The 21100-nt window shown below is 47.4% G+C and overlaps 1 protein-coding gene across 3 annotated transcripts in view; it reads right to left on the bottom strand.

Moving 5' to 3' along the window:
* LOC144509043 (transcription intermediary factor 1-beta-like) overlaps positions 1-21100 on the bottom strand; it is a 108564-nt gene that overhangs the window by 41233 nt on the left and 46231 nt on the right. For all 3 annotated transcript variants that reach the window (XM_078237323.1, XM_078237324.1, XM_078237325.1), the window contains exons 2-4: positions 8840-8955; positions 2339-2486; positions 663-795 (exon numbers count right to left, since the gene is read on the bottom strand). In XM_078237323.1, coding sequence (XP_078093449.1) covers positions 663-795; positions 2339-2486; positions 8840-8955 — 397 coding nt within the window. The remainder of the gene's footprint in view (positions 1-662; positions 796-2338; positions 2487-8839; positions 8956-21100) is intronic.

The following is a 21100-nucleotide window of genomic DNA, read 5'->3' as shown; positions in this document are numbered from 1 at the left end:
AAGGAGGTGGAAGAGAGAATGTCCGGCGTGCATGGGGTCCTTAATTATGCTGGCTGCTTTGCCGAGGCAGCGGGAAGTGTAGACAGCCAGTGGATGGGAGGTTGGTTTGCCTGATGGATTGGGCTACATTCACAACCTTTCGTAGTTCCTTGCGGTCTTGGACAGAGCATGAACATTTATATACCATGAACATTTTTGTATAGCATGAACATTTTTTCACCAAGTAATTAAAGGGATTGATCAGTGCTTGTTCTAATGGAAAAATTAGAAATTCCAACTGGAGAAATGATGTGGAGAATCCGGCGTTGGACTGGGGTGGGCACAGTAAGAAGTCACGCAACACCAGGTTAAAGTCCAATAGGTTTATTTGGTAGCACGAGCTTTCGGAGCGCTGCTCCTTCATCAGGTCCTGATTAAGGGGCAGCGCTCCGAAAGCTCGCGCTTCCAAATAAACCTGTTGGACTTTAACCTGGTGTTGTGAGGCTTCTTACTGCAACTGGAGAAAGACTGACACCTGGGGACAACCCATTTTCAAGTACGCTCACAGGACAATATCAAGGACATAATCACAAAGTTTATGATGCAGTCTTTACACACAGGAGTCAAAAATGTATGAAGCAGGAAGAGGAGGAATGGCTGTGAACTGAAGCACATGGCCGTACCGGTGATCCTTATGCGTGAGCAGCTGACAGTCCCGGCAGGTTAGAGTGTCGCACGTCTCGCAGAACAGCTTCAGGGTCTCCTGTCTGTGAATGGAGCAGAAAATCGGTCGCTCACAGTTTGTCCTTCCATCGACTAGGTGGATGAGAGAAAGAGACAATCAGAGCAGAAGCGAACACTGGCAGCTGTAGAGCTCTAGAAATTAACAGCAAGTCCTTTCCTTGTCTGACCGAGTGAACATGTGGAAAATCACAAATGCTTCAATGTCTCACCACGTTTTAATGTGGAGATGCCAGCGTTGGACTGGGGTAAACACAGTAAGAAGTTTAACAACACCAGTTTAAAGTCCAACAGACTTATTTGGTAGGTGTGGCTTTTGCTACCAAATAAACCTGTTGGACTTTAACCTGGTGTTGTTAAACTTCTTACTGTGTTCACCACGTTTTAACCAACTGGCTGGTTAGTTAAAGAACAAAGAAAATTCAGCACAGGGACAGGCCCATCGGCCCTCCAAGCCTGTGCCGATCAGGATGCCCTCACTAAGCTAAAAGAAAACCTTCTGCCCTTACTCAGGCTATATCCTTTTATTCAGAAAATCATAGAATCCGACAGTGCAGGAGGCCATTCGGCCCATCGAGTCTACACCGACCACAATCCCACCCAGGCCCTATTCCCATAACCCCACATATTTATCCCAATTCCCTGACACGAGGGGCAATTTATCATGGCCAATCAACCTAACCCGCACATCTTTGGACTGTGGGAGGAAACAGGAGCACCCGGAGGAAACCCACACAGGCACGGAGAGAATGTGCAAACTCCACACAGACAGTGACTCGAGGCCGGAATCGAACCCGGATCCCTAGCGCTGTGAGGCAGCAGTGTGAAGCATTGTGCTACCGTGCCACCCTATTCCTTCCCTATTCACGTACCTATCCCAATGCCTCTTAAATGTTGCTAATGTAAAACCTTGATCATAAATCGTATATCATAACGTTCAAGGTAAATCAGTCACCAAATTAAAATACCATTATTTAGGACACTGAGAATCTGGTTTGAGCTTCAACAGTTCAGAAAGGTTCTAGAAACTGCAAACACGTTATTTGAGGAGGGAAGAGTGTTCGGCACCTACATCACCAGGTCAACTTACCAGGTGTGAAGTGACCATGCTTCGATTCAGTAAGATATTAAACATAGAATCCCTACAGTGCCGAAGAGGCCATTCGGCCCACCAAGCCTGCACCGACAACAATCCCACCCAGGCCCTATCCCCACGTACACACGCTGCTAATCCCTCCTGACACTAAGGGGCAGTTCGGCATGGCCACCTACCCCGCACAACTTTGGACTTTTGCGGTGTGAAACAAGAGGGGGGGGGGGGGGGCACTCTTAACAGGGAAGTGCCAGTAGGATTGGAACAGGGCTGTGAAACTCTGCACAGTTTTGCAGACTGCCGAGATTTTCAGTCCCACAACTGAAAAAGATGTGAACTTGAGTGCGTCCCACACTGTCTACCTGTGGAACCGTAAAAGCCTGCAAGCCAAAACCATCAGCAGGGTAGCAAAACTTTGAATCTGTAACTCCAAAGGCTGGCTTACTCACGTCACACACACAGACATAATAGATGCACACCTGTATAAATGCACAGATGGCCGCACGTAGTTTGAGAAGTTTGTACCTGTGAAGCCTGGATTTTTCTTGCTCATAGTGTGGTCCTTTGTGAATTTTACTCTCTGGTGAGCCTCGACGCAGGCATCGCACAGCCACTCGGCGCACTCGACACAGAAGCTGGAGGAGACAGCATTGTCTTCACAGCTGGTACATACCTGGGGCAGGGTGGGGGGGGGGGGGGGGGGGGGGGGGGGTGGACAACAGAAATAAAACATTCAGCACACAGATCAAAAAGTGTGACAACTTACTCTGCTGCCAAATTCCCTTGGAGGACATGCTTTCTGCAGACAGCTCTTCCAACTTCCAGGGTTGCTGCTGCCGGCTTCAGAAGACTGTTTGAACATGTGCTCACACTGAATACTGGAATCCACTGCAGAGATAGGGGCAATTAGGGATATTCCAGATACGCTAGCCCAGAAAGCAATGTCCACTTCCAGTGAAAGAATTTTCTTCTAATGAAATGAAAGATTGCTGACATACCAACAAAATACTGCAGATGATGGATACCACTCTGCCTTGGCTTCCTGCACGGTTCAAGTAATTATCTCATCTTTTGGATCGGCACATTACAGACTTCTGGATTAATATTGAGCTCAAGCTTTCTGATCATAATCTCTGCCCAATTTTATTGCCCCTTTCTGTGCAGGTTTCGGTCTCTCTCTTCACCTCCCCCCCCCACCCCCCCCCCCGTGACTGAACAGGCCAATTCTCAACCCGCAGGTAAAGTTAAATTATTAGTGTCACAAGTAGGCTTACATTAACTCTGCAATTGAGTTACTGTGAAAATCTCCAGTCGCCACAGTCGGCGCCTGTTCAGGTACACTAAGGGTCAATTTAGCGCGGCCAATGCACCTAATCAGCACGTCTTTCGGACTGTGGAAGGAAACCGGAGCACCCGGAGGAAACCCACGCAGACATGGGGAGAATGTGCAAACTCCATCCCGACAGTGACCCAAGCCGAGAAGTGACCCGGTGTCACTGGCACTGTGAGGCAGCAATGCTAACCACTCTGCCACCGTGGAGCAGTTGGGATACAGAACGGTGTGATCTGGAGTGCTGAGTTTCCTCTTCTTCCTTCTCTGCCGCTGCTTTGCCTCATCATTAAGATGTTGGGACTTGAAACGTGATGCAGTTTGATGGACAGGTTTTCACCACTCTGAAGGATCAGTAGCAAGCTCCTGCACCTCCCGGGACCCGGGTTCGATTCCGGTTTGGGTCACTGTGGAGATTGCATGTCCTCCCCGTGTCTGTGTGGGTTTCCTCCGGGTGCTCCGGTTTCCTCCCACAGTCCAAAAGACGTGCTGGTTAGGGTGCATTGGCCGTGCTAAATTCTCCCTCAGTGTACCCGAACAGGCGCCGGAGTGTGGCGACTAGCGGATTTTCACAGTAACTTCATTACAGTGTTAATGTAAACCTACTTGTGACTAATAAACAAACTGTCAGTAAGGTCAATGCTGCTGCGTTTCAGGTAGCACTTCAGAGTATTTCTCGGTCCTCCCCTAGAACGTTGGCCAGTTGGGAGAATAGGACCAGATGGGTTGTGGCTGTTTTCTGTCCTCTGAACAGTGTCCAGTCCATCAAAGTTGAATTTGCAGGAGTTTGTTTCAGGGATTTTGCCTGAATGCTTGTGGAGCTTGGCTTCGGGAAAGACATTACCATTTGTTCAGAAGTTTGACCACTGAATCCAGAAATGCAGCAGAGGCACTGCTAATCGAACATCTCTAGTGCTCGGGCGCTCACAGATGTACAGTTCAGGTCTCACTGCAGCACAGGAGTGCGGTGGCAACAACAGATCTGTACACTAGGACTTTTACGGTCAAACAGTCAATGCTATAGTTTGTAGAAGGTTAAACTAGTGCAACTAAAAAAGTTAAAGTTTCTTTATTAGTGACAAGTAAGGCTTACATTCACACTGCAATGATGTTACTGTGAAAATCCCCCAGTCGCCACACTCCGGCACCTGTTCGGGTACACCGAGGGAGAATTTAGCATGGCCAATGCACCTAACCTGGACATCTTTGGACTGTGGGAGGAAACTGGAGCACCCGGAGGAAACCCATGCGGACACAGGGAAAACGTGCAAACTCCACACAGTGAACCAAGCTTGGAATCAAACCCGGGCCCCTGGCGCTGTGAGGCAGCAGTGCTAACCACTGTGCCACCGATCCAGCGTTGGATCCCAATAATGGTAGTCTTTTGAGAAAGATGGCTGCTGAGGGGTGGAAGCGTTCAACATACTTTAGAATTTCTCCTTCAACAAATATGGGAGGTGGAAAATTTGGGCCGGTATACGAGTTTGGTGTTGGCAACATTCAAAGACAGGCTGGGTTTCTTGAACGCAGAATTGAAGAGATCAAGAGCTTGCTACTAATCGTTCAGAGTGGTGAAAACTTGTCCAACAAACGGCATCACGTTTTGAGTCCCAATGTCTTAACGATGAGGCAAAGCAGTGGCAGAGATGGAAAGAAAGGGACAAAAAGGGAAAGCAGCACTCCGGATCCCACTATCCTATATCCCACCTGCCCAAATACCTGCGGGTTGAGAATTGGCCTGTTCAGTCACACACAGACCCATGGCAGAAACTCGTGACCCTGAGCAGACGTCATTCTCGAATTGAGGCAGAAACAGCGGAGGCACCGGTAAAACGACAAAGCAAAAATAATGTGGATGAAACGGAAACAGAAAATGCCGCCAATGTTCGGGAGGTCCGGCGGCCTCTTTGGCAAATGGAAGTGTTAACGTTTCAGATCAGAACTGGGGAAATGTTGTAAAATCTGGTGCAGAGTGGGCAATGACACTGCAGTCACCTGCAAACTGTAGCTCGTCATATTTATATAAAAACTAACAATGGGAGAGGCAACTGAGGTTAGAGCTTTCTACCTGGGCAGTGTTCAATGCTGACAGAAGAGGGCAGTCACTACTGAAGTATAGTCACTCCCATGGCATCGTAAACATTGCATCGATTTATGCACACCGAATTGCACACGATCATAGAATCCTACAGTGCCGAAGGAGGCCATTCAGCCCATCGAGTCTGCACTGACCACATTCCCAGCCAGGCCCTATCCTCATAACCCCACGTATTTACCCTAGCTAGTCCCCCTGGCACTGCGGGGCAATTTAGCACGGCCAATCCACCTAACCTGCACATCTTTCGGACTGTGGGAGGAAACCGGAGCACCCGGGGGAAACCCACGCAGACACGGGGAGAACGTGCAAACTCCACACAGGCAGTGACCCAAGCCGGGAATCGAACCCGGGCCTGTGGCGCTGTGAGGCAGCAGTGCTAACCACTGTGCCCTCTAACCATGATCTCTCAGTAAATTTAGGGGAGTCTTTAGGGTTGAAGGGAGGGTAGGTAATGTCTAGCACCATGCTAGTTCCTAGCCTGGATCATACTTGTGGAAATGGGTTCAAATGAACTTGAAGACAAGTGGTTCCTTTTACAATATCACTGCATCTAGTCTTCATTCTTATTCATATCAGTGTTGCAGGAGCCATGTGTGCACACAATTCTCTCAATCAACAAGAGGCAGTGCCACAGTTAGTTATATGCACACCTGGTTCAAGGTTGGAGCGACCATTTGTCAAAGCCAGTCACACAGCTTAAGCCTGTAATTTGTGCCAAGTGTCACGCAGACACACTATCTCCTTGCTTACAGTCTCTCTAAACAAGGTTGCAGCAGAAATTTGGATAGCTTCCCAATTCACGGTGGCACAGTGGTTAGCACCGCTGCCTCACAACGCCAGGGACCAGAGTTCGATTCCCAACTTGGGTCACTGTCTGCATGGAGTTTGTACATTCTTCCCGTGTCTGCGTGGGCTTCCTCCGGGTGCTCCGGTTTCCTCCCACAGTCCAAAGATGTACGGGTGAGGTGGATTGGCCATGCTAAATTGTCCCTTAGCGTCAGCGGGATTAGCAAGATATATGTGGGGTTACGGGAACAGGACCTGAGTGGGATTGTCGTCGGTGCAGGTTCAATGGGCTGAGTAGCCTCCTTCTGCACTGTAGGATTCGATGAGTTAGTACGTCTACATGCGGCTTGACCTAGCGAGTCTCAGGAGGGGCCAAAAGCATTTGAAACATTCAATCTGAATGCAGCCTCTCATTGCTCCTCTTCACCAGAAGCGCTCCAGGTCCATTCCGAGTCGCACTCTGCCTGGGCAGAAGATAAGCAGTAAGTGCGTTAATGGCTCGATCCATTCCAAAATAAATACAATCAGAAAACTCAAAACCCAAACCAAAAGAATTGAAAACCCCAAACTGCTCATAGCTTTGGTACTTAACACGGCCTGTCAGACTTTGCTGAAACCTCAGTTATCTGCCTGATATTGTGGACCATATAGCTAGCCCTTTGCCCCATCCAATATCCAAGAGTGCCCATGACAGCAATTAAGGTGCTTCGGTCATTCCACAACCAGCATGCACCTGGAGCTCCCGACAACAGGAGAGGCTGAATGGCCTCCTCCTGCGCTGTACCAATTCTGGGATTATGCATTCCTTAGATGTATCCTGAAATTGTACATGTCACAGAATCACAGCACAGAAGGAAGTCATGTGGCCCATCATGCCCAACTTTCAAATTCTACCCTGTAAACCTGCTCGACTCATTAGTGTGTCTGAAAGAGCAAGACCCAAGTTAATTAAAATGGAAGCTATAATCTTCGGACTCCTGGGATTTTTCTGCCATGCTGGCCCCAAAAACGGAAAATCCGGCCCGAGGGTAATGGACCTTTGCATGGTCTGCCCCCCGCCTGCTATGGTTCCCATGGCGGGGCGGGATAGAATGGGAATATTCCGCCCTGATCGCTCCATCAATTCACAGTATCGACAGAATAGATACATCCAAATACATTAGATTTCACAAATAATACATTAAAGCACAGGAAAATGTTTATTCCTTCATTCAGAAAATGAACCGATTAACACAGAATATTTTAACAAGATATTTATTTTAAATTAATTGGTTACCAAACAAGGTCTTAGTTCCGAGCTGTCTGCCAAATGGTTTGCTACCGTAGCAAGCTGGATCATTCGCTTAATATCAGTTTCAGAGTTAATGTCATAAATTAAGCGCATTGGCCATGGAAAATATCACAAAGAGCGTAATAGGAGCAATGTGATACCATCTTAAATGTAGATCATCAACCCATACATGTAAAGAACTGAGATCAAGCCCAGAGTTTTGCAATCCAACCAAGCTGGATGCCACTAGGATTCATTCTGTGGATGCAGTTACTGCCTCCTGATCTCGTATCACTCTCACATTTCCTGGAAAGCCCAGTGTTGATCTCCCATTCCTCGCTCCGGTCCTGATCTCACAATGCATGAATGTTCCACAGAAGGCTGATGGTAAGCCAGAGTAAATGATCTTCCTTTTCACTCATCTTCGTATTCACTGCTACTTTTCTGCCAACTGTTCTAGTTCCTTCTCATTGCTTTTCTCTGTCCCTTTGTACAGTCCTCTCTTGATATTTTAGGATTCTTTTGCAAGTATTTTGAGGGGAGATTGTGGGAGTACTGGCAGGGAAGTAAGCACATTTCTGTGGTAACCGTAAGGCATTGGGCAAAGTTTAAAGCTTAAAGCTTATTTATTAGTGTCACGGGTAGGCTTACATTGACACTGCAATGAAGTTACTGTGAAAATCCCCAAGTCGCCACACTCCAGCGCCTTTTCGGGTACACAGAGGGAGAATTTAACATGGCCAATGCACCCTAACCTGCATGTCTTTCGGACTGTGGGAGGAAACCGGAGCACCCGGAGGAAACCCACGCAGACACGGGGAGAATGTGCAGACTCCGCACAGACAGTGACCCAAGTCAGGAATCGAACCCAGGTCCCTGGCGCTGTGAGGCAGCAGTGCTAAACTACGCAGACACAGGCACTATCTCCCACTATTGCCAGCGTAGATATGATACTGGTCAGCTAACAGGGAAAGCTTTTTTTAAAAAACACTGTCTGAGGGCGGCACGGTGGCACCGTGATTAGCACTGCTGCCTCACAGCGCCAGGGTCAATTCCGGCCTCAGGTCACTGTCTGTGTGGAGTCTGTACGTTCTCCCCATGTCTGCGTGGGTTTCCTCCAGGTGCTCCGGTTTCCTCCCACAGTCCAAAGATGTGCAGGTTAGGTGGATTGGCCATGCTAAATTGACCCTAGTGTCAGGGGGATTAGCCAGGGTAAATGCATGGGGTTGTGGGGATCGGGCCTGGGTGGGATTGTGGTGCAGACTCGATGGGCCGAATGGCCTCCTTCTGCACTGTAGGGATTCTATGATCCATGATCATTTCCAGGGGATTATCATAGGATTTGGAAAGTAGTGTTCGTAATCAGCCACTCGCTTTGTATTCAAGATACAAATCTGGCTCAATTTCACAAGCGGCTGCTACCATCCCTAATCCGATGTTACAAACACAGGGGCTGCAGAAGGGAGTTGCGTCTTACAGGGTGGCAGGAACTGCTCATTTAGAAGCTGGCAATAAGAGGGAAACAATTAGAGTACACCTTACCTGACTAACTTTCCTGTTTGAGCTGCTGTCAAATTCACCAGTGTCCCTCAGAAAGTAGTTTTCTATTACGTCCTTTGTGTAACATTGCTGCCTGCACACGGGGCAACATATGAGCCCTAGGAGATAAAGACACTGAATTCAGTACTGTTTAAAATAGGATCATTTAATACAATAATGTTTTTTTCAAAAAACATTCCTATTAATTTCCAATCACCATCACAAGAACAGATGTTTAGTTATGGAAGACATTGCAAACAAGGCATCATAGGTAGACCCACAGCAAAACCTCAGATGAATCAAAACTTTCAAAATGCTTCAATACAAGTCAGTACGGTTTAAAGCTTCCCAGCGCCAAAGAGATAAGCTTCTTAAGAAGTCAAAGCTTTGGTCCAAAAGTGGAAAAGCCTGCAAAGGGCGGCATGGCCGCACAGTGGTTAGCACTGCTGCCTCACAGCGCCAGGAACCTGGGCTCGATTCCCGGCTTGGGTCATTGTGCATGCGGAGTTTGCATGTTCTTCATGTGTCTACGTGGGTTTCCTCAGGGTACTCAGGTCCCCCCCACATCCCCCGCAAAACCCCACCACCACCACAGTCCAAAGGTGTGCAGGTTAGGTTGATTGGCCGTGCTAAACTGCCCCTTAATGTCAGGGTAAATTGGCCTCCTTCTGCACTTCATGGAATCCCTTCAGTGCAGAAGGAGGCCATTTGGCCCATTGAACCTACACCAACAACAATCCCCACCCAGGCCCTATCCCCGCAAGCTCACATATTTATCCTGCTAAACCCCCTGACACGAAGGGTCAATTTAGCATGACCAATCAACCTAACCCACTCATCTTTGGCATGTGGGAGGAAACCGGAGCACCCGGAGGAAACCTTCACAGACACGTGGAGAACGTGCAAACTCCACCCAAATTCCTGCACTTGCAACCCAACAGCACACATGAATAAAACATGAAAAAATACAAATCCCATTTGAATTGAACGGGGTACTATTTTACAGGTTAATTGGAAATCCAAATCAGTAAATTCTGACCCCTCAACAATGCACAATGGTTACTCAAATTTGTCAGTGCTACTGTAATCGAGATAACGTTAATTATTCTAATATAGGGACTCAATAAAGATGCAGTCCCTGAAAAATGGTGACATTTTTTGGATAGGATTGATGCTTCTGCTTCAATAATTTCCATGCATAGCCCAAGTTCATGCCCAGAAATAAACCCTAACACATAAGACAGTCTCCAAGAATAACACCCACTTCAGCAAAGTTGAAAATAGTCCTTTAATTACAGTGATTAAGTAGTCTTTAATCTTTTACACCTCTTGTAATCAATGTTTCTTAACTCAGTTATTACATTAATTCTAGTTAACTTTCTGTGTTAAGACAGACTTCAGGGTTATTCATACAACTGTGCACATCCAGGTCACATCCCCCAAGTTAGGCATTCTCACTCCCTACCCCCACATCATTCATACACCAGTATCTTGCAAATGGCACGGCATGGAACAGCACAGTGTCACAGTGGTTAACACAACTGCCTCACAACGCCAGGGACCCAGGTTCGACTCGCAGCTTGGGTCACCGTCTGCGCAGACTCTGCACGTTCTCCACATGTCTGTGTGGGGTTTCCTCCGGGTGCTCCGGTTTCCTCCCACAGTCTGAAAGACGTGCTGGTTAGGTGCATTGGCCATGCTAAATTCTCCCTCAGTGTACCCAAACAGGCACCGGAGAGTGGCGACTAGGGGATTTTCACAATAACCTGATTGCAGTGTTCATGTAAGCCTACTTGTGACACTAATAAATAAACTTTCATAGAATCCTACAGTGCAGAAGGAGGCCATTTGGCCCAATGAGTCTGCACCAACCACAATCCCAGCCAGGTCCTATTCCCATAACCCCATGCATTTACTCTAGCTGGTTCCCCTGGCACTAAGGGGAATGCACCTAACCTGCACATATTTGGAGCAAACCGGAGCACCCGGAAGTAACCCACGCAGACACGGGGAGAACATGCAAACTCCACACAGACAGTGACCCGAGCCGGGGTCATTCATCACTCACACATGGCACCAATTGTCAAGTGTCAAACTACAAAGACTTCCACTGCTCTCAAAAGTCACTGCAAGGTGATCTAAGCTACTCCCATTCAGTGGGGAGCCCGTGCTTCCTCAGGATTGGGAATACCTTTCAGATTACACGGAAATCGGCATCCAATGCATCCTTGGCACTGGTTGTGTACCAATGAAGTACGCTAGATATCTTCATTTCTATACTGGTACATTCTCCATGGCAATGCCTCTTCCAATAGTCCAAAGATGTGCGGGTTAGGTTGATTGGCCATGCTAAAAATTGCCCTTAGTGTCCTGAGATGCGTAGATTAGAGGGTAAATCTGTAGGGATATGGGGGTAGGGCCTGGGTGGGATTATGGTTGGTGCAGACTCGATGGGCCGAATGGCCTCTTTCTGTACTGTAGGGTTTCTATGATTTCAATGACTTGCCAGCCAACCAGCATTCTCTTCCCATGCAGTATAAATTGTTGTTGTCCCCCTCATATGGTAGTTTTGCAAAGTATCCTGATGAGTGCAGAACGAAAAACTTCAACAGGTCTCTTTTTCAGCAATACTAATCTCTGTTCTAATGGAAAGGTACGGAGGTGGGAAGCACATTCTTTGGTAAACAGCACTAGAAAAGAAATTCAGGATTATGTAGGGAACACACGCCGGATTCAGTTACCATAACTAAATCCCATTTAGAAAGGATAAGCTGAGGCTTCACAAGAGCATTAGCCGAGATGATCCTGTTTTCACTACTTATTACAGAGCGATACAATTGCAGTGGAGTCAACAAGCCCACAACTTCAGGCTGCGGGTTCCAACACCGATGGCTTCACTGCAATGCCAACGTGCCGAGTTCATACTGAACACAGCTTGACCATTTAGCAAGTAAATCTTATGAGCGTTTGCACCATGAAATTCTCTCGAACAGGAATAAAAGTAATTAAGCTCTGACGAAGGGTCATTCAGACTTGAAACATTAGCTCTATTCTCTCTCCACAGATGCCATCAGACCCTCAGATTTTCCAGCATTTGTTTCAGATTCCAGCATTCCCAGTAATGTGCTTTCATAAAAGTTATTTTCTTTGACAAACAAATACAATTCACTGAGATCCACCTGAGCTGGATTTGGTGGTATGAATTGCAGCCTACATTAATTGTTCTTTCCTGCGGAATAACACTCTCCCTCAGCGAGTGCCGCCTCAAACAAGGATACCAGCTCGGGTGACAGTGGCATAGTTGGGTGGCACGGTGGCTAGCACTGCTGCCTCACAGCGCTAGGGACCCGGGTTCAATTCTGGCTTCGGGTCACTATCTGTGCGGAGTTTGCACATTCTCCCCGTGTCTGCGTGAGTTTCCTCCGGGTGCTCCGGTTTCCTCCCACACGCCAAAGATGTGCGGGTTCGGTGGCTTGGCTATGCTAAATTGACCCTGTCAGGGGGATTAGCACGGTAAATATGTGGGGTTACAGGGATAGGGGCTGGGTGGGATTGTTGTCGGTACAGGCTCGATGGGCCAAATGGCCTCTTTCTGCACTGTATGGATTCTATGGATTTATATTACAGCAGTTTAGCCAGCGGAGCACTATCTATAAACATTTTTCACCTGTTCACTTTATTACCTTCCTGTTCTCACACAGGAGTCAACATTTAAAGCAAATCCTATGTCCATGTTTCTAATAGAAACCGTCTTATACTAAAGGTCACACAGTAGTCACAGAATCCCTACAGTGCAAAGAGAGTCCATTCAGCCCATCTCGTTTGCATCGACTTGCCGGCAAAACATCTTAGCCAGGCCCTATCCCTGCAATCCCACTTACTTACCCAGCCAATCTCCCCTAACCAGCACACAGTGATTAGCACTGCTGCCTCACAGCGCCAGGGACCCGGGTTCGATTCCCGGCTTGGGTCACTGTCTGTGCGGAGTCTGCACATTCTCTCCGTGTCTGCGTGGGTTTCCTCCCACAGTTCGAAAGACATGGTTAGGTGGATTGGCCATGCTAAATTCTTCGTCAGTGTACCCAAACAGACGTCAGAGAGTGGCGACAAGGGGATTTTCACAGTAACTTTATTGCAGTGTTAATGTAAGCCTACTTGTGACACTAGTAAATAAACTTTGAAACATCTTTGGACACTCGGGGGCAATTTAGTGCATACGTGCAAACTCCGCAGTCACCCAAGGCTGGAATCAGATCCGGGTCCCGAGCTGTGCTAAACACTGTGCCGCCTCTCCAGCCAAAGATGGAGAGGTTTAATTTTACATCTCTTAGCCCCTTTAGTCAGTGCTGTAGAGAAATTCCTATGATCCAACTGCAAGAGGAATTTTCTGAGGTGTCCCGCTGGGGTGCCTTGTACTCAGTCGATCTCACTCAATCAATACATAGGCTATGAAAGTCAGCATGTAGTTAAAGAATGGACAGGAATTTATTTGCTAATGCATGCATCAGGTGGGAGTTCAGTCACGGAATACTGACTGTTCTCTTTGAGATAATATCGCAATGGTAAAATTGTTCTACAACATTTCAATATCCCTGCCCAGCCTGTCATACATCCTAGAGGGTCCAATTACAATATTACACATTATTACCTTGGCTAATAATGTTCCACATGTCAACAGGAATAGGAGATCATTAGCTCATTGCCCCTGCAGGTTCCTCCCCCATTACCTAGGGAACCTGACCCACGTGAACCCGGTGTCCAAGGCCACAGTTCACGCCTGCTGATTGTGCTCGGCGAAAGGAGTCATTCTCTTGTTCGAATCGGGCCCCTTTTTAACAGCTTGAGAGACTGCACCAACCTCCCTATCCATGCGAAAACTCACTCACCGACATTCCAGCCCTCTGATTAAACTTGCTTTTGCGTATCCAAAACAGATAAGAGAAACTGCCTTCCTATATTGTATTATCTTAAACACCAACATGCTGAGCAAACCAGATCGTTGTAAAGTTCACAAACGCAGTAAGAATACCGTTTAATTTCATAACACTTGGTTATATTATGGTTAAACAGTATATTTTGTTCCAGGCACGTAATGATTTCTCATGATACATAAGGCACTTTATACTTAGGAGAGGCAATGGCCTAGTGGCATTATCGCTAGACTATTAATCCAAAAACTCAGCCAATGTTCTGGGGACCCGGGTTCGAATCCCGCCATGGCAGGTGGTGGAATTTGAATTCAATGAAAAATATCTGGAATTAAGAATTTACTGATGACCATGAAACCATTGTCGATTGTCGGAAAAACCCATCTGGTTCACGAATGTCCCTTTAGTGAAGGAAATCTGCCGTCCTTACCCGGTCTGGCCTACATGCGACTCCAGAGCCAGATCAATGTGGTTGACTCAACTGTCCTCGGGCCAGCGATGCCCATATCCGATGAATGCTAAGAATTCTATGCTACCCCCCCATCGCCAACCAATTTCAATTCTGTTTACAAATTGTGCTAACTGCGCTATTTAACTAGAAATGATGAAATTAAATGAGCTCTGAATCACATCTGTGTGTTCGGATTCAATTATCCCCTGCCCGCTAACCTTATTTTGTTTGAAGATTACATTCAGTCTTTGCATGCTCTGTGCAGTGCCACAGAACATTAGCGTTAACTATTGAATATTAACTAATATCAAAGCAGTGTCAAAGCCAAAACACAAGGAAATGTCTTGGAACATTTTACCACATTAAAGATGCTTTTAGAAGTGCAGGAAAAGCCATCAAACCTCATCACCGCTGAGGCTTTGAAATCACCTCAATGAAAGCACCGTGACTGAAAACAGCAGAAAACCTTCCAACAGAGATTTCAAACAGGAACACATGCAAAATTATACTGATCTGTCAGCAGACTGAAAGAAAACTCAGACATCGAAACTCACTACAACAGCCCACAATTATCATAGAAATCATAGAAACCCTACAGTGTAGAAGGAGGCCATTTGGCCCATCGAGTCTGCACCGACCACAATCCCACCCAGGCCCTACCCCCACATATTTACCCGCTAATCCCTCTAACCTACACATCCCAGGACTCTAAGGGGCAATTTTTAACCTGGCCAATCAACCTAACCCGCACATCTTTGGACTGTGGGAGGAAACCGGAGCACCCGGAGGAAACCCACGCAGACACGAGGAGAATGTGCAAACTCCACACAGACAGTGACCCAAGCCGGGAATCGAACCCGGGACCCTGGAGCTGTGAAGCAGCAGTGCTAACCACTGTGCTACCGTGCCGCCCAATTATGACTTCTCTCTCCTGGTTACCACTGCCGCCTCAGTGCCAGGGACCCAGGCTTGGGTGCTGTCTGTGCGGAGTCTGCATGTTCTCCCCATGTCTGCGTGGGTTTCCTCCGGGTGCTCCGGTTTCCTCCCACAGTCCGAAAGACGTGCTGGTTAGGGTGCATTGGCCATGCTAACTTCTCCCTCAGTGTACCCGAACAGGCGCCGGAGTGACGAGGGGGATTTTCACAGTAACTTCATTGCAGTGTTGATGTAAACCTACCTAATGAAGAGGCTTACAGTCTGCTGTGAATTGGATGAGTCCGACTAAACACTGCTGCCTATACAAGCATTTAAATCAGGGGAGCAGGATAAAGAGAGAGGGGCTTAAGCCTGCCCGATTGGCACACCTTCCAGTCCCTCTGCCACTGATCCAGAGTGGCGGCAGTGTGTGCCATTTACAAGGTGCACTGCGGCAACTCACCAAGGCAGCACCTACCAAACCCGAGACCTCTACCGACTAGAAGGACGAGAGCCTCAGATGCTTGGGAGTAACATCATCTGGAAGTTCCCCTAAAGCCCGCACCATCCTGAAAACATCGGGTTTGGTAGGTGCTGCCTTGGCATGTTGCCGCCATGCATCTTGCAAATGGTTCACACTGCTGCCACTCTGCGTCAGTGCCAGAGGGACTGGATGGTGTGCCAATCGGGCAGGCTTTGTACTGGAAGGCGCTGAGCTAGTTCAGTGTTGAGGCAGCTGCAATTGAGGGGGCACCATTCCATTCCTGACTTGGGCCTTGTAGATGGTGGACAGGCTTTGAGGAGTCAGGAGGCGAGTTTGTTGCCACAGAAATTACAACCCCTGACCTGCTCCTGTAGCCAGAGTGTTTATGATCAGTTTCTGGTCAATGGTAACCCCTCCAGGATGTTGATCACAGTTAGTTTAGTGATGGTAATGCCATTGAATGTTAAGGGATGATGACGAATCACCTCTTTTTGGAGATGGTCACTGCCCAGCACATGCGGCGTGAATGCTACTTGCAACGTATGAACCCGTGCTGGAATGTAGTCCAGGTCTTGCTGCACATGGGCACAGACTGCTTCAGTATCTCAGGAGTCACAAAAGATGCTGAACATTGTTTGCGCTGAACATTTCCCAGTTCTGGAGGAGTGCAGGTCATTGATGAAGCAGCTGAAGATGGACAGACCTCGGACACTACCCTGAAGAACTCCGACAGTGATGTCCTGGGACTAAGATAATCGACCTCTTGCAACCACAACCATATTCCTTTCTGCTAGGTATGAATCCAACCAGCAGAAGCTCCAGTTTTGCAAGGCTCCTTCATGCCACATTCGGTCAAATATGGCCTTGATGTTAAGGGTAGTCAGCCTTGCCTCACCACTCGATTTCAGCTCTTTTGTCCATGTTTGATCTAAAGTGATAGTGAGGTCAGGAGCTAAGTTGTCCTGGCAGAACCCAAAAGGTGATGGTGACAAGTGTTAGAAAATAGAGATAGTTAAATGCCACGGGGCAAAAACTTCGGTTTAGCTTTACATTAAATAAAGGTGCCTACAAGTCTATAGATTTTTAGTTTCACTTTAAACTTTGCTTGCATTATAATGAAGGCTTTATGACTTAAATGCCATTCCAGATTTAACAAAATAGATGTTACTTAGCAACCAGAGGCCCATGCAGAAAGCAGAAGTAGTTAAGAATTCAGTTGGAACCAGGTAACTCAGAGGCAAGAAGCTTCCCACAGAAACTGTCAGTACAGGCAAGGCAATACAGAGGGAGAGAAATCAGACATGAACCAGTGTCCCCAAAGGATTACCTGGGCATCCGAATTGATGTTACTACAATGCCACTATCTCCCCCACTCTACTGCCAAACATTTAGTGGGTGAAATTTGGGATGGAGGAGTTGCCTCTGAGGCAGCTGTCTATGGCACTTAAGATCAGATGCACAATCCTGTGGAGCCTAACATTTTTTATTTTAATTTATACTTATATTTTATTTATTAGTCACAAGTAAGGCTTACATTAACACTGCAATGAAATAGACTGTCAAAATCCCCTAGTCGCCAAACTCTGGCGCCTGTTCGGGTTAATGCACCTAACCAGCACGCCTTTCAGACTGTGGGAGGAAACCGGAGCACCCGGAGGAAACCCACGCAGACACAGGGAGAACGTGCAGACTCCGCACAGACAGCGACCCAAGCCAGGAATCGAACCCGGGTCCCTAGCGCTGTGAGGCAGCAGTGCTAACCACTGTGCCACCTGGGTGTGGTTGCGGCTGGTAAGGCCAGTATTTAAAGGGCCCTGCACTAATGGCTCTCAAGAATGCGTTAATGACCTACTTTCATGAATTGCCGGAATCTTAATGCTGTTAGGAGCAAGTTTCAAAATTCTGGCCCAGCAACAACATAGAGTGTGTTTTATTTGCAATTCAGGATGGTGCGTGACTTGAGACGGTGATACTCCCATGCTCCAACTGTCCTTGTTCTTTTCAGCATTAGGGATCATGAGTTTGGGGAATGTTGTCCAGGAACTTGCTGCTGTGCCTCTTGCAGAAGGCACACACTGCAACCACACTGCATTGGTAGTGGAGGGTGTGAATGTATAAGTTGGGTGATCGGAGTCCAAAGTAGTCAAGCTTCTTGATTTGATTTATTGTCACATGTATTAACACAGTGAAAAGTATTGTTTCTTGCGTGCTATACAGACAAAGCATACTGTTCATAGAGAAGGAAAGGAGAGTGTGCAGAATGTAGTGTTACAGTCATAGCTAGGGTGTAGAGAAAGATCAACTTAATGCGAGGTAGGTCCATTCAAACGTCTGATGGCAGCAGGGAAGAAGCTGTTCTTGAGTCAGTTGGTACGTGACCTCAGACTTTTGTATCTTTTTCCCGACAGAAGGAGGTGGAGGAGAAAATGTCTGGGGTACGTGGAGTCTTTAATTATGCTGGCTGCTTTGCGGAGGCAGTGAGAAGTATAGACAAAGTAAATGGATGGGAGGCTGGTTCTTGTTAAGCGCTGCACTCAGACAAGGGGAGAACATTTTATCACATTCGTGATGTTCCTTTTGGATGGTAGATAGCAAAAGGGTTCTGGTTCAGTGAAGTCAGGAGTACAGAGGGGGTCTCCCAGTTAGGTCTGCACCTTGCAGACCTGGGCTTGTGAGAATCCAGACATCCAAGGTGATCCTAAAGTTGGTGACACCTTAATACAGCCTGTGAAGCAGTGGTGCCCTGTTGGCCTGGTTGGGTACGAGAGATTGTGTGGAAGCTTGACTGCACATGGTGATCCAGGGCAGGGAAAACTGAAAGGAAGAGGTTGAAATCCTGGATGTGGATCCTTGGTGAGGGCATCGAAGAGAAGCGCTGTTTGGGAGAAGATTCCAAAGCGCGCTCTTCGAGAGCGGAGAATTTAAACTCGAGTGGAAGATGGAGTTACACTGAGACCAGTTGGCTCGCAGTGTGAAAAGAATCTGGGGGGATTTGATGAGGAATCCACAGAAGTTCTTTTGAGTGTCGTCTCTCACTTGGCTTCAGAGTGGCACGTGTCTGGCCACAATTTGCCTCTTGATTTCCATGGACTGTGCACTTAGTGAACATTAAAGTGTCAGGTATTTTATCACTGTTGCTATCCTTACAAATCTGCATATATTTGTAAAGGTATAGCTGGGGTGAGGGAGTCGTGTATCGTAGGAATTGTTTAATAAATGTTTGTTTTTTTGTTAAAAATTCATTGGCTGACCTGTGACTCTGCTCATCCATGTATCCAAACAAAAAATACAAGTTGGGATCGATTTTTTTATTCATTCGTGGGACATGGGCGTCGCTGGTTGGCCAGCATTTATTGCCCATCCCTAGTTGCCCCTTGAGAAGGTGGTGGTGAGCTGCCTTCTTGAATCGCTGCGGTCCACGTGCTGTGGGTTGACCCACAATGCCGTTAGGGAGGGAATTCCAGGATTTTGACCCAGTGACTGAAGGAACGGCCGATATATTTCCAAGTCAGGATGGAAAGTGGCTTGGAGGGGAACTTGCAGGTGGTGGCGTTCCCATTTATGTCCTTCTAGATGGAAGTGGTCATGGGTTTAGAAGGTGCTGTCTAAGGATCTTGAACCTGAATTGCTGTAGTGCATCTTGTAGATAGTACACACTACTGCTACTGAGCGTCGGTAGTGGAGGGATTGAATGTTTGTAGATGTGGTGCCAATCAAGCGGGGCTGCTTTGTTCTGGATGGTGTCACGTTTCTTGAGTGTTGTTGGAGCTGCACCCATCCAGGCAAGTGGGGAGTATTCCATCACACTCCTGACTTGTGCCTTGCAGATGGTGGATTGGGTTTTATCTGGATCCTGACTGTCCAGTGGTGTCAGCTGGAACTGTAACACAAGTCCTATACTTGCATGCCTCACGTAGGTAGTAGCGCTTGCCATCACACCAGCTATCAAGGAGAAAAGCCTGGGAGGACTCAACGGAAGGCAAACAGGATGAATAGGTAAATTTAAATAGATCTGATGTGGAGATGCCGGCGTTGGACTGGGGTGGGCACAGTAAGAAGTCTCACAACACCAGGTTAAAGTCCAACAAGTTTATTTGGTAGCACAAGCTTTCGGAGCACTGCCCCTTCATCAGTCAAATAAATAGATAAGTAAAATGGACAAGTTGACACAAACAACATTACAGCAAGTGTGACTCTTGCCCACATGTCCACATTGGAGGGGAGTGAAGTCCCGCCGGCGGCAATGTGATATTAATCAGATCATCTGTTTTAGTGTTGCTGGCTGGGGGAGAAACATCATGATGTGGAGATGCCGGTGTTGGACTGGGGTAAACACAGTAAGATGTCTCTCAACACAACAGGTTAAAGTCCAACAGGTTTATTTGGTAGCAAAAGCCACTAGCTTTCGGAGCGCTGCTCCTTCATCAAGTAAGTGGGAGTTCTGTTCACAAACAGGGCATATAAAGACACAGACTCAATTTACAAAATAATGATTGGAATGCGAGTCTTAACAGGTAATCAAGTCTTAAAGGTACAGACAATGTGAGTGGAGAGAGGGTTAAGCACAGGTTAAAGAGATGTGTATTGTCTCCAGCCAGGACAGTTAGCCGGGCATTCCGGCCTCTGATCTTCGCGTAAGCGTTCTCCAAGGCGGCCTTCATGACACACGACAGTGCCGAGTCGCTGAGCAGAGACTGATAGCCAAGCTCCACACACGAGGACGGCCTCAACCAGGATCTTGGGTTCATGTCACATTATCTGTAACCCCCCCCCCCCACCCCCCACAACTTGTCTGGGCTTGCAAAATCTCACTAGCTTTCCTGTCTGGAGACAATACACATCTCTTTCACCTGTGCGTAACGCTCTCTCCACTCACATTGTCTGTACCTTTAAGACTTGATTACCTGTAAAGACTCGCATTCCAACCATTATTTTGTAAATTGAGTCTGTGTCTTTATATGCCCTGTTTGTGAACAGAATTCCCACTCACCTGATGAAGGAGCAGCGCTCCGAAAGCTAGAGGCTTTTGCTACCAAATAAACTTGTTGGACTTTAACCTGGTGTTGTGAGACTTCTTACAGAGAAACATCAGCCAGGACATGGAGAACTTTCCTACTCTTCTTTCAAAAGCTGCCATTTACACTGGATGGCTGGAGCCCTGGCTTACCACCTTATCCAAGCGACAGCATTGCAAAGATGGAGAAGCACTCCCTTGATTCCCTAGAATCTGGATGGCTGTCTCTGGAACAGTCTCGGTCCTGATAAATCTGGTCGGAGTTACTCAACAAGGATCCAATCCAAAGATGTGCGGGTTCGGTTGATTGGCCATGCTGAATTGATCCTTAGAATCAGGGGGATTAGCAGGGCAGATGTGTGGGGTTATGGGAATAGGGCTTGGGTGGGATTGTGGTCAGTACCGACTCGATGGGCCGAATGGCCTCCTTCTGTACTGTGGGGGTTCTATGTCTCAAGTTGAGGGAAAAGAT

This window comes from Mustelus asterias, chromosome 21 (genome assembly GCF_964213995.1).
Source record: "Mustelus asterias chromosome 21, sMusAst1.hap1.1, whole genome shotgun sequence".
In the NCBI taxonomy this organism is placed as follows: domain Eukaryota; kingdom Metazoa; phylum Chordata; class Chondrichthyes; order Carcharhiniformes; family Triakidae; genus Mustelus; species Mustelus asterias.
This window is presented reverse-complemented; position numbering and strand designations above follow the sequence as displayed.